At 34.2% G+C, this 16,961-nt stretch overlaps 1 protein-coding gene across 2 annotated transcripts in view; it reads right to left on the minus strand.

The window, feature by feature from the left end:
• The window catches only part of LOC134540774 (esterase B1-like), a 36,725-nt gene extending 20,765 nt beyond the window's left edge, over positions 1-15,960 (minus strand). Inside the window, exons 1-2 of one of the 2 annotated variants that reach the window (XM_063383691.1) lie at positions 15,881-15,960; positions 886-1,014 (exon numbers count right to left, since the gene is read on the minus strand). In XM_063383691.1, the coding sequence (XP_063239761.1) occupies positions 886-948 (63 nt within the window). In that variant the 5' untranslated portion in view covers positions 949-1,014; positions 15,881-15,960. Of the gene's footprint in view, positions 1-885; positions 1,015-3,828; positions 3,926-15,880 lie in introns of those variants that run through there. The other variant, XM_063383692.1, reaches the window with a different exon arrangement.
• Between the last annotated feature and the right edge of the window lie 1,001 nt (positions 15,961-16,961).

Here is a 16,961-nt window from a genome sequence, read left to right on the forward strand (position 1 = left end):
CACTTAAGGGGCCTTTGTTTTGTTGTTTAACCGTTATGGGATGACCACTTAATCCATCAGGTTGCATACTGTGATCAATGTATCTAGGTAACTCCATCACTTGCGGTTGCATTTTTAATGCAACGAAGCTCGTTAGCGACATCTGTCCACTTAGAATTTGAACTAATTAATTTATATTAATTGTAAAAATAATTAATCAGCTTCCAGCTGAACTGCGCACGTTCTCATAGTCATAACCACATGACTAATTAACACGTGTTGTACTGAGCTACGGCTCCAGTAGTTAACATGATTCTTGATTCGTCAGAAGCAGCACCATCCATGAGAGTCATTTGTAGGATAAAAATAATCTTACCGAATTACCATAATGATAATTCAGTAAATAGCAACCTCAGCTAGCATAGCATTCCCGGTGGCCATAACAACCGGACATCACCTGCTGTCTGCCGGCCATATGGTGACATCATGCCCTGTGTAATCACAGTCTCGATCATCCTGTGAACTAGCACACAGGACTCGCTCTAAATTGCTAGTTGGCACCTTAGGCAATCACTGTCATCAACTCGGCAAAAGGCGGCAGTCAATCAATGCTATGATGGGATGTTTTAGATTATGGTGTACTTCGTGCTTTCTAAATTGGTACACTCTGGAAAATGGGTTTAGAAAACCATAGACTCTTACCTCGGCATAGAAACATCAGTGTTTAAAGCCATTTTTCCTCCATTGTAAAGAAAGGAAAATCAGTATTTGAACAAACTTAGCTTAATAAAAATTAATCAAGTTGCTAAAGGGGTTTTTGTATACCATTTTTCCAACACAGAACGATGCAAAATATCCTCAACAAATAACATATTGCATTTACAGAAAGTAGTGAAAATCACAAACCTGTTTCAATGTTTCTGAATAAACAACTAAGCTTGCTAACAGCAAAACCAAACGCCACAACATCTTTCTGGGGCGAAAATGCTGTCTCGAGATATCCACTGCTGAAATAAACTTCAAGAAGACTTCAAACTGAAACATTCAAATTTCTTTGATTTGCATTGGGAACAACTGCATATTTCTTGAAACCATTTTTTGCTGACTTACCATGGTAAACTTGCTATTCCACACATCATTATTTGCTTATTACAGACACTCATTTCTACAAAACATGTGATCTTCCCTTATTATAAATTTTTTCCCATATATTTCCCTTGATTATATTTTAATTCTTCGGCAAGTACACTCGTATGGTTTATATATTACCTGCTTACAGGCTTTTTTTTTAACATTTCATATTTCAAATATTTGAAGATGCTAACTATGAATCTAATTTAAAAATAATGGCACACAATAAAACATTTTGTTCCACATCCAACTCTAGGCAACGACGACGTACTGCATCATAAATCGGCCTGACTTTATAGAATTTGTCAGTATTATCGTTTGCTCGTTGCAAATTGTTTACAATCTGAATATGTGAACGTAGTTTGTAAAACCGATCTATTGTAATAGTATCTGGAAAAATGTTTACTTGTAGTGATTTTTCCCAGTACATGCTTATTCAAAATATAATTAAGCCAAGTTATTTATCATCTAGGGAAATAAAATTCATAAAAAAAATGTTTTTATAATGTGGCCTATGATACTTAGTTAAAATGATACACTAAACATTTCAAGATAGCATAATATTTAAGGCATATTTTTTCAAATGGCCTAAAGTTTCATTTTACCGTGTAATTTTCAGAAAAATTAGTGTCGCGATATGGATTAGGTTGTGTGATAGTTATAAATTACACAGTATGATCATATTGATGCCAGCAAGCATATAAATTGAGCATAAAGTAGAGAAACTGCAGCCATAGAATGCCATTGAGATAAATTCCATATAATTAGATTATTATTTTTTAAGGAATTTACATTAAAATATTACCTAATAAAACGACAGGATAACTATGGCGAAGCTGAAATCCTATGAGAAAATCCGCAAAACGATCTTATGTCTTTCATTGCTATGAATTATGACACAATAATCATAATAATTTTATCATTTCCTTAACCATTTCTGTTTTCTAACATGTCACAAACCACAAACTGCACGTTACGTGATAGAATAAATTTAGTTTGCACTTTCACTCTCATGAAATAGATGTTTACCTCTTGCTTTTACTTATAATTTTTATGATGGAATTGCCCATTTCCAGTGTATATTACAAGTTCTTAAATTTGTCCGTAACCCACCGTTTAAAGGATTTTATGAAACATACAGACAAATCATTCATCCAACTAAAAAAAAAATTAAATATTAATGGCTGAAAGCTAAGAAAAAAGTCACACATAGGGAATCACATAGTTAGCTTCGAGATCGTGGAGCAACTAGCATTTAAGGGTCTTCAAACCACTTGATAAAATGCTGATGTTCATAAATCAACCTTAATCGTGCTGAAGATTTAATATAATGTAGTATGTCCCATAATGTAACGGCGATGAGGCCTTGAACCTCATGGTACCTGGGCGATGCTCATAAATTAAGTCATTTCAGGGGACGGGATAAAATCCACGTAGGTACCTTATCACATGAGTGGGATGCCTCAGCATTTTCAGCTACTAAGGCCATTATTCCCAGACAAAAAAATAATGGGTTTAGGTATTGAATATGCCACATCTGTACCCTAAAATTATTCCTAGTGCCAATCCCTTATTTTTTAGGGAACGTAATATGCTGTCCTATCCGTTTCCTTTATGTTGCCAAAATACTGCGCATATGCAGAGCTCACTTTTTCGTCGATACCGTCCAGATGTCGGACGCACATCTGGCGCCATTAACTCGTGTATAGTCATTTATGTGTAATCGGGGATGTGCCTAGTGTGTTGGTGTGCCAAATGAAACCCTTTGGTAGTGAAACTATCCTGGAATACATTTGGCACACTTTAATGGTCATAAAAAGTAATGCGTAAATTTTTTAAGTACTTGAGAAAATTAAAAATGTGGTTCTATTTTTTTTACGATGGTGCTGCTATTTCTAGTACTTTCGCAATAACAATTGTATGGATGGTTGCGAAACGTCTGGTAGAGTGCATTGGAGCCACTTTATAGCCCGGTGCAGGGCACCGTTTATTAAAATGTTTGCAGTTTTTTTTTCTTACTGGGATTCGGTTTGTAAATGTTCTTGAATACAGACCGTGAGTTAGGTTACATTTGTATCCCAACAAGGTAGTGCTTCTCCGCTACCTTATCCAAACATCTTTGAATACCGCCCTGAGTATCCTAAAAAAAGACTAAAGGTTTCGTAGATTCGTGGGTTTATAAGATAGTTAAATTTAACGTGATGTTGATGAATTTGGGGTTATAATCTCTTCAAAATCTGGATTATTTAGAGACAATGACAGGTAATGAGATGATAACGTAGCAATTAAGGAATGAGTTGGCGAGGAAAATGAATCGACCCGAGCAAACCCATCAGCTCACTTAAACATCCTCTGTATTTCGCAACTTACTTTTGTGGGTGTGTTCTTACGGCTCATACCACTAAGACCCAATAAAATTAACTGGCTGCCATGTGTTATGCATGTTGGAAATTCTGGGTAACTGCACTATAGCATTGATGAACATTTTGAATTTAACTGTGAAATCAGTTATTCTGTTTTCACAAATTTTTTATTTTTTTTTTTTTAAACGAGGCGACCGAAAAAAAATATTTTAAAAGCTCCTCTTCACCGATAAATAAACAGATTTTGGAAGCATTCTTAATGTGAATACATAATGATATTAAAATGTAAGAAATAATGAGGAAATAATTATATTATTTTAGAATATAATTGTTTGGACCCTTGTTTCGTACTTACATTGCATCCAACAAATTTCACGATGTTTACAAAAATTCACCTTTTCCTAGGATTGAATACTAGATGTAGTTCGTTGGACATTTGATATATAGACTGCAGAAGTCTTAGGTCACAGCCAAAATTTGAGATACCCTACACTTTCGGTTATCTCCAACTTTTCGTCAACTGGTACTGATAGTGAAAAAAGTACAAAGTTATCTGTCAAAGAGGCCACATATTTTTCTATTAGATATTTTGTATAGAGTAGATAACTGTCCACTTCATTGCTGCGTGTAATTGTGTTGCGATAACGAATGGTTATCAGCGACCTCTAGCAAGGATTTTCTTAGTTCAACATAGCATTTTGGCTTTTGGCCAGCTTTGTAGAGTGGCTTCAGTTAGACTTTCTGTGCAGTTAATTAGACTGTCTGTCCGAGCTTGATTCAAACTTGCTTTAAACTTTACTTTTAAGTTTAGACACAGATTTGTATTGGCAAGCTGGCAATAATGTCTTAATGAGGATATCCAAATTTACTCATTATGACATAATTTATTCAAGATTGATGTAAGCTTGAATGAAGCTTCTTGTTTCAATAATATTGAAGCAAGCTTGCAACAAGTGTAATACTAGGAGACTTGTAAGTTTGATTAAAGTTTGAAATTTTGTAGATGTGTGTTTAATGCAATATTAATTCATTGCATTATGATAATGACCTAGATAAAATGTCTAGCCAGAACATATACGATAGTTTTGGAACAGTCTAGATTGCAATCAACAGATTGATGGTACCGATATTATTGCCTCAAACCATGACAGGATTCATAGCTCACGACCACATATTTCGTACCATGATCCAACGCTTTCCAATATCCTGAAAACCACGAGTCTTTACATGTGCAACATAATGAAACCTACACATAACATTTTTAATATTTCTCCTAACATTTTTCCATCAATGTGATTCGTGTAAATTTGTCTATACCATCAACTAGTGGGATTTCTCAAGGTACCTACTTTCTTTCCCAGCTACATACGAATTCTTTCACTGCTTCTTTTTAAAATAATATGAACTAACACAATTTTTTAAAGAGACTATGAAAGCCAAAATTCCCCAGTTGCCACTTGTTTAATGATGCCCCTGGTCATACATGATTTATAATTACCAATTATGGGTCTCGTAGAATCAATAGCACGATAAGGACTGTTAATGAGTTGGGCTTTAAGTTCTAGTCACTATGTCAAACTTCCGTTTACAACAAAGTTGGAAAATAATGTTGGAGGTTTAAGACATCACCGAAAACAACACTAGTGCAGTAATTTTTTGTTCACATGTTTGATAACTTGAGTTACCTTAAAATATTATGTATATCGAATTGGTTTTAAAATATATTGTATGTTGAATAGAATCAGCCAATCAGAGTTTTGTCCAGAAAAAAAAATAAATAAAATGCAATTATGTTTCAACAAATCTATAAAGTGGTGAAAGACACATGGGAGATAAAAAGTATTTTTGACATGACAACGTCTAATAAATCGATGAACGCTGGCTCCACGCACGAAAAAGTGTCCCTTAACGCACACTGCCCCGTTACGCTGTGTCCCGTTACGATCATTGTACGCTTGCGCCGCATCTATCTCTCTTCCACTCGATTGGAACAACCATTGATTTGACTTTTTCGAGGCACATTTAACTTGAAACACTTCCATTCGTTTCCTACTTTTCCTATCATCGTCCTATCCTTAACAGAATAACACAGATTGGAAGAAGTTAAATAGCAAACATGTATAAAAGTTATAGTTAAAATAATCTCTTCGTTAAAGTAATAAACAAATTTGAATTAATGAGTGCAAATAAAAGTAAATTTATCAATTAAATTGTAGATTTCATTTCACTGCTTCTTTCTATCCATACAAAATAGTGATAATTCAATAAAAATGATTCAATTTTATTCATAAAAGTATGCAATCATTTCATCAATGTATTGTTATTACGTCACGTTAAACTATCGTCCGTAAACCGACTTTAGAGACAAACAATTTTTTTTCCAGTAAAGTAACTAAAATAATATTTGTATTAATGCAGTTTGTTATGTAAAGCAATTTATCCTTAAAAATCAAATTTTGTTTATATAACTTTAAAAACTCGCTGGAAAATTAAATGTCAATGCGACGTGTAATGAGTGATTTGAAACGACAAATGTTTTGAGGGTTCACAAAGTCATTAAAAAAAATTTACAATTTTAATTTCTCCTAGTTAGCACTAATGCATCAATTTATTTTTTAAAAAATAATACAAAAAATTTAATATTTGCGCTAACTTTGATAGTTGTGACAAGATTTAAAAAAAATATTTGAACTTAATGTTCCAACTTTAGTTTAAGGATAAATGTGAAGCCATATTTCCTCAACTGTTACCCCTCACACTGGTTTCCCAAAATTGTTGTGTACGAAAATTTGACAGTGTGACATGGCCTTCAGCCTCTATATTGGGTCTTATTTAAGGAGGAAAAAAACCCAGGGGGTGGTCATGTCTGCATGATTACATGCTGACTGCGTGAAGCCAGTCCCCCCCTCCCCTTCAGTTCATTGATGCACCCATATCTATACTTCTATACTAATAAGTATTATAAAGCTGAAGAGTTTGTTTGTTTGGTTGTTTGTTTTAACGCGCTAATCTCAGGAACAACTGGTCAGATTTGAAAAATTATTTCAGTGTTGGATAGTACATTTATCGAGGAAGGCTATAGGCTATATTATATTATCAATAACATTAGGGATCCTTACTAAAAGTCCAATTTAGAATCAAATGCGTTGGAGGGGGTTAGATACAACATGCAGTACACGTACGAAGTGTGTGTTGACAATGCCGCAGGCGGTAGAAGTTTATTTCCAGTTGCCTATTAACATTGTTGCCACGCACTAGATGCCTTATCATTCTTAATTTTCCCATACAAGTAAAAAACACCCGTGTGATATTAACAACGAAGCAATCAGTACCCTCATATAGAATACATAGAGATAGTGTGATGTATATATGTAGATACAAAGAGATAAATACAGATAGAGAGATACATAGATATATAGTTTTATAGATGTAGATAGAAATAAATATATATTTAGAGACATGGATAGATTATTTGTATATGTGTAACTACTTCAAACATATTACAAAACAATACTGAATGAAACATTGCAATGCATGCCGAGCATTAGCTAGATAATAGAATCTTTTCAATATTAGTAATCCCTTATTTTTCAGTGTTTTTTTCTATATTTCTTTATAGAGTCTAAATTACTTACAGACCAGGTAAAAAAACTATAAACTGGCAGAACAACTTCTGTCGGGATCTGAAAGTGATATAAATTATTTTGCACACTTGACATTCAAATTAAGAAGACAATTACTAACTACATCTGATCTCTAAACCGTCCCCCTTCACCTTGTGTTCAGCCCGGGCAACGCTGGGTACTGCAGCTAGTAGATTATATGCCCAAAACATTGGCTGAAGTGTAATGTTTGCAGAGTGGAAACATGTTTTAAATGACTATTTTTTCCCCTTCGTGAAAGTGACTGGTTTTAACTAAGGAGATTATAATGCATACTTGCTAACCATCATCAGACGTGGTGAAGATCCAATTCTGCAATGTTTTTGGGCGTCACAATTAGGGATGGGTAAATGTCCAAAATTTTATCTATCTGAAATTTTCCTGGAAATTTTCATGGAAACTTTCCAAAAACCGAAAAACATAGGAAATTTTAAGGAAAATTTGATGTTGGTTTATAAATAACCATTTCAGAGAATTAGACATGTGACTGTCTCTACTGTATGAAATTTTAATATTGTAAAATACAATATTCATAGTTGCAGTATTAAGAGGACATTAAAATATCTTTCGTTAGCGATGTAGAATTTACTGTGGGTGCTGTTCTAAATTAATTTCAACATTTAGGTGGAATTATTCTTTTTAAAAATACAGTTCACAAATTCATTGCAAGTAGGCCTAATCAGTTTTTAAATCTGAAAATTATTTAATCAGCTGCTTTCAACATTACAAACAGCTAATGTAGTGGAAGAAAAATTAAGGTAAAGAATACTTAACTGCAGATTTAAAAGAAATGATTCCTTCTGAAAAAAAAATTACCTGGTCAATAACAGTTAAAATATTTGACTACATAGATTTGAAAATATTAACACTATATTATTACAATTTATCAACTGATTGGAAATAAAGACAAATAAGCTGTAACAAATAGAACACTAAAAAAATATTGATCAACAATTAGTTGCATTCATAATAAGAAATCATACATATGTTACAGTTTTAACTGAATTGGAAACAAACATGTCCTTATTTAAGTCATATTGGGTCTTAGAAACCAATGAAATCATCATTGTCCTCATAACTGAAATCACTGTTTTCTTCCTCTTCTGTTTCATTGTTAGAACAAGATGCACTGTCTTCTTTTAAAACACACTGTGGTAGTTTTTTCTTCTGCTATACTTTCTCACATTTGTCTTCCACAATGACAGTAATAGAATCTTTCCTTTCCAATTTTTCAATGTCCTCCAGGATGTGGTGACACAATTTCCAGTTGTGGGCAATGAATGATATTTTACCTGCTCTTTCAGTGGTCAAGCGGTTTCTTAGTTTTGTATGTATACTACAATGTGTACTGAAAGACCTCTCTGTAGCAGCAGAGGTTACTGGCATACCTAAGATTCTGTTTGCTACTTTTGACAGCTGTGTATGACCACACAGACCTTTCCACCAAGTACAGGGTTCAATTTTACCTTTTTCAAGCGCCATCCAAAGAAATTCTTTGGCCCACATACCTTCTCTACTTCGGTACTGAGCTAACTCTGTTAACACTTTTGGTGCTATCTGTTTAAATACTTGCCCTTTCACCAATGCTGGCCATTTTAAGCGGTTTTTAACAACACGAAAAAAATATTTAACACTAATGTAAAATAAAAATACCAACTTTGTAATATATTTTAACACTTAAGTTTTATTTTAATGTACAATTTATATATATATTAGACATATTTTAACATTTTAAAACCTTAGCTCAAAATATTATGTTTTTTATGAAAATAAAAATTTGAAAATTACACTTTGATTTCAAATACATAATTTAATTTGAACAAAAGCAAAAAATATTTCAAACAATTCATATAAATGTTAATTAAACATACTCAGAATTAAGTTTGAATGATTATAGATTTATTTTTTATTTTTTGAAACCCAAAAATCATGTAAGTAAAAGTTAAGTTTTTTTGAAAAATTCTTACTGCATAATTTATAGTGATTTTATTGATGAATTTGATCTCCAAACTAGTAATTTTACTATACACAAGTGAATAAATTAAAAAAAAACATACAATTATGTTAGGTAGTTTTTCTTTGAATGGAAAACCTCGAAACATGGTGTTACACAAAAAGCAAAATTGCAGACACTGCACTGGTATGAGGTATCCTTCCTTCTTGCTTTTCCAGTATCTTTCATGCCTTTTTCTGCACAAACTTTACATCTTCTTTGGGCTTTCTTTTTCCCTGGAGCAATGGGAATCCTTTCTAGAAAGTGTTTTCCTGAAAGACGGGAAAGCTGAGTCCCACTTGCTCCAGGATTAGATGGTTCTTCCACTGCAACTGCTAAGTCACTGCAGACTTTCTTCAAAAACTCAGTCAGTGAGACAGGAGAATGGTCACTTGCTACTTGATTGTACAAGATGCACGCATTTGATACACACATCAGTATCATATGGAAAGCCAGCTTGCGCCACCATTTTACTGTTCTGTGCTCAAACACACCGTATGACATTCTCTGGTCTGACAAGTCTACACCACATTTTTTTTTGTTGTAGTTTACTACAGCTGCTGGCTTGGTAACTTCATGACCTCGTTTGTTTGTAAATGTCACCATTTCTGCTGTATGTCGAGTACTGATCATGTACACCTCACGTTTATCCTTCCAACATAAAGCTAAAATATTTTCCTTACGGCGGTAAATTTGCTCTCCACGTTGAAGTTTTGGGTTGCGAAGAACTTTTGGCATTCCTCTTCTGTTTTTTTGCACCGTCCCAACTAAAGCTGTTTGAATATTCTCCAATTCTGTGGCGAGAGTTGGGCTAGTGTAATATCTGTCAGTAAACAGTGTATGTCCTTTCCCAGCTAAGCTATCAAGTAATCGCAGCACAACATTTGTGACAATATTCTCTTGTCCACAAAACACATCAAAATTCCAGATATAACCTGAATCAGATTCAGACAACATGTATATTTTTATGCCATAACGGTTCGGTTTCTGGGGCATATACTGTTTGAAACTTAGCCTTCCCCCAAAAGCACACATGCCTTCATCAATAGTCACATCTTCTGCTGGCTGATATCCGTCTCTGAATTTATGGCGAAAGGTTTCAAACATTGGCCTGACTTTGAAGAGTGGATCAAAACCTGCTTCTCCTTTTTTCTTCGCATTTCTGTTGTCATTCAGGTGGAAATGTGACAAAATGGAAATAAATCGGTCCCTGCTAAACAAGTTTGGGCAAAAATTGCATGATATAACAGGATCTGTGCTCCAGTGATCTGTAATTGATGGTCGTTCACTGATGCTCATGTGAAGAATCACTGCAAGAAATTTCCGCACATCATTTTGTGTTACAGTTGTCCAATTTCGCAATCTACTATGTGGAGAGATTTGATTCAATGCCCTCTTCTTTTGTATCACCTGCCGAGCATACAAATTAGTTTGTTCTTTCATGTGATTTATGAAATCTTTGTCAATAAAATAATAAAAGAAATCGGGCAACGAACTATTGGCATCCAGTTCTGGTTCTTCAGTCATACCAGAATGTCCAGTAAAAACATTTATATTCGGTATCTGATCTCGATCACTCCATCCATCTTCAATATTTTCACTTCTCATATGTTGCTGTCCAGTTTCTCTGGATCGACCCCTTCCTCGTTTCTTCCGAACATCATTGCAGGAAGCTGAAGAAGCTTGATTTACTTCTGCAACACTACTTTCAACAGAAGAATCTGAGAGAAAAAAATATAAAATACTACAAATATATAAATAAAATAATAAAATGTAACTTTTATATTTACTCATTACTTATATTGTTGTGGTTTATATAACATAAATAAATAAACAGAAATATTTTCTAGTCTAAAATAAAATTGCCACATTTATTACTTACCAGAATCACAAGACGATTCACTGGCTTGATAATAATCAGGATCATCTTCACTGTTCTCCACATTATCATCACTATCACTTTCACTCCATTCAAAAACGGTATCTTGCTGCATTCCGCCACGAGAACGAGCGGAACTGCAGTGTGAACGAACCAAAATTACCGCGCAAACGAAGGAAACAGCCGTGCGAACGTCAGAATAAAAAGCATTATATTTACCATTCGCCTGCCTGTCAATCCTACACAGTGCTACTATCTAGTGGCTAAAATATGTACTGCTAGGGATTCAATAACTAGCTCACACTAGGGAGTGAAAGACTAAACAAATATGAAGAACAGTAGTGCCATCTAGACATTGAAGTGGAACTGAGGAAACCAACTTACATTTACCGATAGAATAAAACTACGAGGCGCACATTCAGATACTAAATAGCAAAAAACTATAATATTTATTAATAAATATTCATCGGTAAAAATATCAACAGTATACAAAGGCATTTAGAAAAGTTTCCGAAGAATGCGGACGTCGTAATATTACGTCGGCAGCACCCAAAGTGTTAAAACTATACCTTATTCAATGTGTTCCATATCGGATGAAATTTTGCATATATACTCAACAGCACTCAACTGTTACAGCTAAAAAAAAATTCAATGTTTCCCAATGTTTCCACTTTTTTTCAAAGTTTCCATGAGGTCTGTAAATTTTCCATTTTTGAAAGTTTTCGGCAGGAAATTTCCGACTGGAAACTTTTCACTACCCATCACTAGTCACAATATGGCGATGGTGAGGTAGAAAAGTGACCACCTACATCACAGCATGCCTTCTGGCAAGTCCTAATTCCACGGGGGTAAAAAAAAATTGCCAAAACCCACTGTCACTGTTTCAGTTGTTTTGTGGCACAACAATGTTCAATCGTTCAATTTTCTCGAAATTTCTCTATTTAAAACATAATGTATAATTTTGTGAAATTGCTTTATTAAATAATCACTGACATTAAATACTGGGTTAATTCTTAGAAATTACTACAACTGTAATAAACTTTCAATAGATAATGTATTATATAAATTGAAAATCGAAGAAAATTTTCAATACTAAACAACAAAACAGTGTTATTACAAAAAAAAAAACAAAAAAACATTGTAATCAATTCGGCGTCTTTTGGGTCTGATTCCGGATGATGTTCATTATTTCCATTTTAAGTGAGTTTCTAATGATTCAATAACCCCAACATCGTTGGAATTTTAAACAATATATATATATTTTTCATTAACTCATTTTGCAGCCAGTCTTTTTATTTTATGTACCAGTAAGTTCATCCGTACATTCAGAAATTCCTCATACTTATCACCCAGTCACTTCAGCTATTGCACCTATACTGTGTCTTTGACTATCTGCTATAAATTTTCCAGGTAGAAAACTGACTAATAAATCATTGGATTTTGCGATATCTCTTTCTTGAATCCAACAAGGTTACAAATTAGCATAACAATATTGAATTAATAAATCTACAATAGTAAATGATAACTAAACATATCCTTAATGCTTTCTCTACCAATAGGTAGCAGTTGGTTTGTATTTTTTAAATATATACTAGTATATATTTTATTAATAAAGGAAAAAGTCAAATTTATATATAATATAGTTGATAAAAATTTTCAGACTTGCTTGAATATAAATAAGATAATAAATAAGATGTGATAATTGTGTGTATGAATTCTTAGTTTTTGTAATCACAAGAGAAATATCGACTACAAAGTCCAAGTAGTTAATAGATAAACTGTTTGACAAATTGTGGATTTATAGCTTGAATTGTTTATTTGTAGTCTGGAGATAAATAGCAAAACACTGAACATTTCTTAGTGAGTCCAGATTAGAAATTATTGTTATAAAATCGCTAAAATTATTTTGGATAAAAAAAATCGACATATATCAAATCAGGAACTTATATTTATCATACATGTGGATAAGAGATATTAAAAAAAAAACTTCATTTTAATGACCCGTGCGTGGAACTGAAAGTACTAACTCATTTTGCAGCCAGCCTTGTTCATTTTATGTACCAGTAAGTTCATCCGTACAGTCGCAAAATACCTCTCACTTATACACTCTAGTCATTTCAGCAATTGCACCTAAACTGTGTCTTTGATTATCTGCTATAAAATTTCGCGTTAGCAAACTGACTAATAAATTTTATTAAGTATTTAACAGAAGCGTTTGATTTATTGTGTTGTTTCCATCTCGTTATTAAAGTATTATTAATATTTGCTGTGTGACACTGATCATAATTAATTTTAAAAAAATGTTTACGGCATCCTGGCAGCTGGACTTCACCCACTATTGCTCTGATAGGTGTTACCGGGGCTGAGAATCTATAGGATTATCAGAGGAGAGGTCTTGAGATTACATTTATCATCACTGTTTCACAATTACGATTTATTTAAAGCCCAAATGAGCACACAGTTTTAATTTTATGGTTGGGGGGGGGGGGGGAAGGAGGATGCAGCGCCAACTTTCACCCTCCCCCCCTTTTTTCCGAAAACATTTACCCCTATTGGTGCTAAAAACAGTATTCAGACTCTGATAGGTAGAAAAATACCGGGAAGTAATAAAACAAACACAGTATAAAATGCTCATTGCAATATCAGTAAAAAAAAAGTCACAAATTATATTACAAATTCTATAATCTATATAAATTATTGCTGCGAAGTCATAACAACTCAGTTTAAGAGTTAGTCTTGCAATAAGCGTAAATTAAATTATGTTTTGCTAAATTTAAGTGAAACTGAAACACAAGAGATATGGTCATGGTGTATGTCATTGTAACTTATTTAAAATAATAAAAAAAAATAGTGCAAAGTGTCTTTGATGTTACTGCCCACTACCTGTGTTGCGAAGGAGGTCAATGAAAGTACAATACTGACATGTTTGCAGAAAAATTAAAAGTTCTTTATTTTTATTGTAAACACACACGTATTTCATAATTCTTCTTTGATATGGTTCCGTATGAAAGAACAGTTTGCATAATAGTATGTACTTGAATAATTAAGCGTTCTTGGTAGCTGTATTTTTGAAATGCTGAGTGTACCGGTGAAAATTTTGAGTATGTCATAAAAAATTTTGATCCAAAAAGAAATGAGTTAAGATAGTAAATACCAATCCTTCGCTTAGGAACAAATTTAAATTTAAAATATACTACATAAAAAACAAACAATTCACTTTAATTTTACAATAGCAGGCCAGAAAAGGATTTTTTGTTTTTAAATTTTGACACGTAAGTAATGGTAAAATATACAATAATTCATGATTAATGGATACTTGTTTGATGGGATTTATTTATAACAGAAAAGTTTAAATTTTGTAAACATTAATTTGTTTAACAGTTCTTAAACGATGTGAAAAAATTTTAGTTAGTGATATTTCTGTCAAATGTGTCCATAAAATAGTTTCGTTTAATATCAATTTTGAAAACAGAACAAATATTTCAACATATATATTTTACAGAGATTTGTTACCTTATGATGAATCAAACTTAAGTAGTGGTACCAGCTTTAGTGTGCCACAAGAATTAGGAACCAAGAAAAGTATGGCATAAATGGTAACTTGTTTATGACCTCCATACTTAATTTGCCAAAACTGACTGGATCGAATTTTTTCTGCGCTGCAGTACTATTCCGCAGGCCGCCTGCATGGTTTAGCGCTAAAATGATTTCCATCTTTTTTAATATAGCCTTGCCTTTTCTTAACACCACGTTTTGAAGCCAATTGTTTTGATGAATGAATAATAAATAATTCCCACAAAAAAAACATAAATCTATTTCCCAAATATTTTTTTTTTCAAACGGTTCAGTTTTATTGTTTCTTATTTTTCTAAAATGCGCCATTTACAAGATATGATGCAACAATGTTTACATTTTTGCACATAACTCGAGATGCAACACTGTTCGTTAAGGGATAACGTGTCTTAATCAACATACAAATTGCTTAAGGAATTATTTCTGGCCACGCAGCCTGTTTCTTCAATGAGGAATTACCGTAAGAATTTTTTTTTTAAAAACAGGGGGTCAAGGTAAAATTTAAAAATATTTTATCTGAATTAAAATTATCAGTTCGTAAGAAATACAGTAGTTTCTCGCACAGTTATTTTCGATTTTATGAGTGTTGTTCGGAACTACCGTAGCATTCCAAACAGAATGGGTTCATATTGATGTGTTACTGTTTAACTTTTGAGACCTCATAGAAACTACCGACGTCATCTCGCTTGCCTCCTTGGCGGTGTCGTGTGTCTGAAGATGCCCGGTTTCAATGTGCTCCATTTCACATGAAGCCTAGAAAATGAAGGGGAGTGGGGGTGGGGTAACTTAGCCATGTGGCTAGAAGAAATGGATGAAGGGTTGCGACTGGTTTTCCTGAGGTGTTGGGGTCTCTCAAGACACCGTTATTGTAAGAAGGAAAGACAAAGTTTCACAGACTGATTTTGTTGTCCCAAACCTGCCGAACAATTGTAGACGTAGACACCGTTATTGCAAGAAAGAAGACAAGAAGGAAAGACAAATATTCACAGACTGATTTTGTTGTCCCGAAACTGCCGAACAACTGTAGACGTAGACATCGTTATTGCAAGGAAGGAAGACAAGAAGGAAAGACAAATTTTCCCTGACTGATTTTGTTGTCCCGAACCTGCCGAACAACTGTAGACGTAGACACCGTTATTGCAAGAAGGTAGACAAGAAGGAAAGACAAATTTTCACAGACTGATTTTGTTGTCCAGAACCTGCCGAACATCCATAGACGTATTGTTCGCTTTATGCTAAACAGCATTACACGTCCCGTGCGGTTGCAAGCCAGGTTACCACAACATTGCGCAGTGCTTACCGAAAAGTTGAGTTGACTGGAACCACTGTTCCCGCAGGAGAAGAAAACGTACTGCTGGTTCAACACTGCCCACGGATTCGTTGAAGGTTACCAAGTTCGCGGCTAAAGTTCGCACCGCGAATATAAGCCCCGTTGACTGGCGAATGACGTGGGCGTAGGCTCCTCCTATCGGCACGAGATACCCCAATCAGGATGTCACGCGACCTTGCACGAAGGTTACAGGAGTTACGCAAATGTGTTTCCAAACTTTCGTTCGGCATACTCCTACCTGTCCTCGCAAATGTGCGCCATTTAAAGGTAGATTGGGAGTCGCCATACAGATCCATTTTTGTTTAGAAGTGATAACGTCTTATAAATCGATGAACGTCGGCTGCACGCACGGAAAAAAGCCTGAATCATTGTCACGTTCCGCCTTAGCCGAGCGTGCAAGAACCGGCCAACCACCGTGCGAGAAAATCTTCTATAATATCAAATAGGTTAAGGCGGGCTTTTTAAAAGCAGCAATTTAAAAATTTTGATTTATTTCTCCAATTCCGTCATTTCAAGTTAACAATTTATTGACATTGATTTGATTTCAGTTTATTTGTATAACTAATTTTTCGTGATTATATTTAAACAAATTATTTAAATTAAATTTGCAAAAAACTGTAAATAATATTTGAAATCTAAAAAGTATGTAATTTTTCATCAATGTTTTCTTATGACGTTATCACGTAAAATTATAGTCTGTAAACCGACTTTACAGAGACCCCCCCTTTTTTTTTTTTTTAACATTCCAGAGCAAGCAATATTAAGACAGATCTGTCAAGGGATTCCCCCCCCCCCCTCCTTTTGATCAGGAAGTTGTTGTAGCTTCAGCCATGGGTCAGAATAAGGCTACCACCTTGGCCCCCTGCCTCACTCGGCTAACCAGACAGTTGGCTGTGTTCCTTAGCCATTAGACCTTATCAGCACTGCTGGCACCTACCCCGATCTCACATAGCACAGGAGTTACACAGATAACACCGACACTGTCTGGTATGAAACCTGGGCAGAGGGCCCCTACAACATGCCAACCTTGTTCATTGGATGTTGCAATGAC

This window comes from Bacillus rossius, chromosome 17, assembly GCF_032445375.1.
Source record: "Bacillus rossius redtenbacheri isolate Brsri chromosome 17, Brsri_v3, whole genome shotgun sequence".
Classification (NCBI taxonomy): Eukaryota; Metazoa; Arthropoda; class Insecta; order Phasmatodea; family Bacillidae; genus Bacillus; species Bacillus rossius.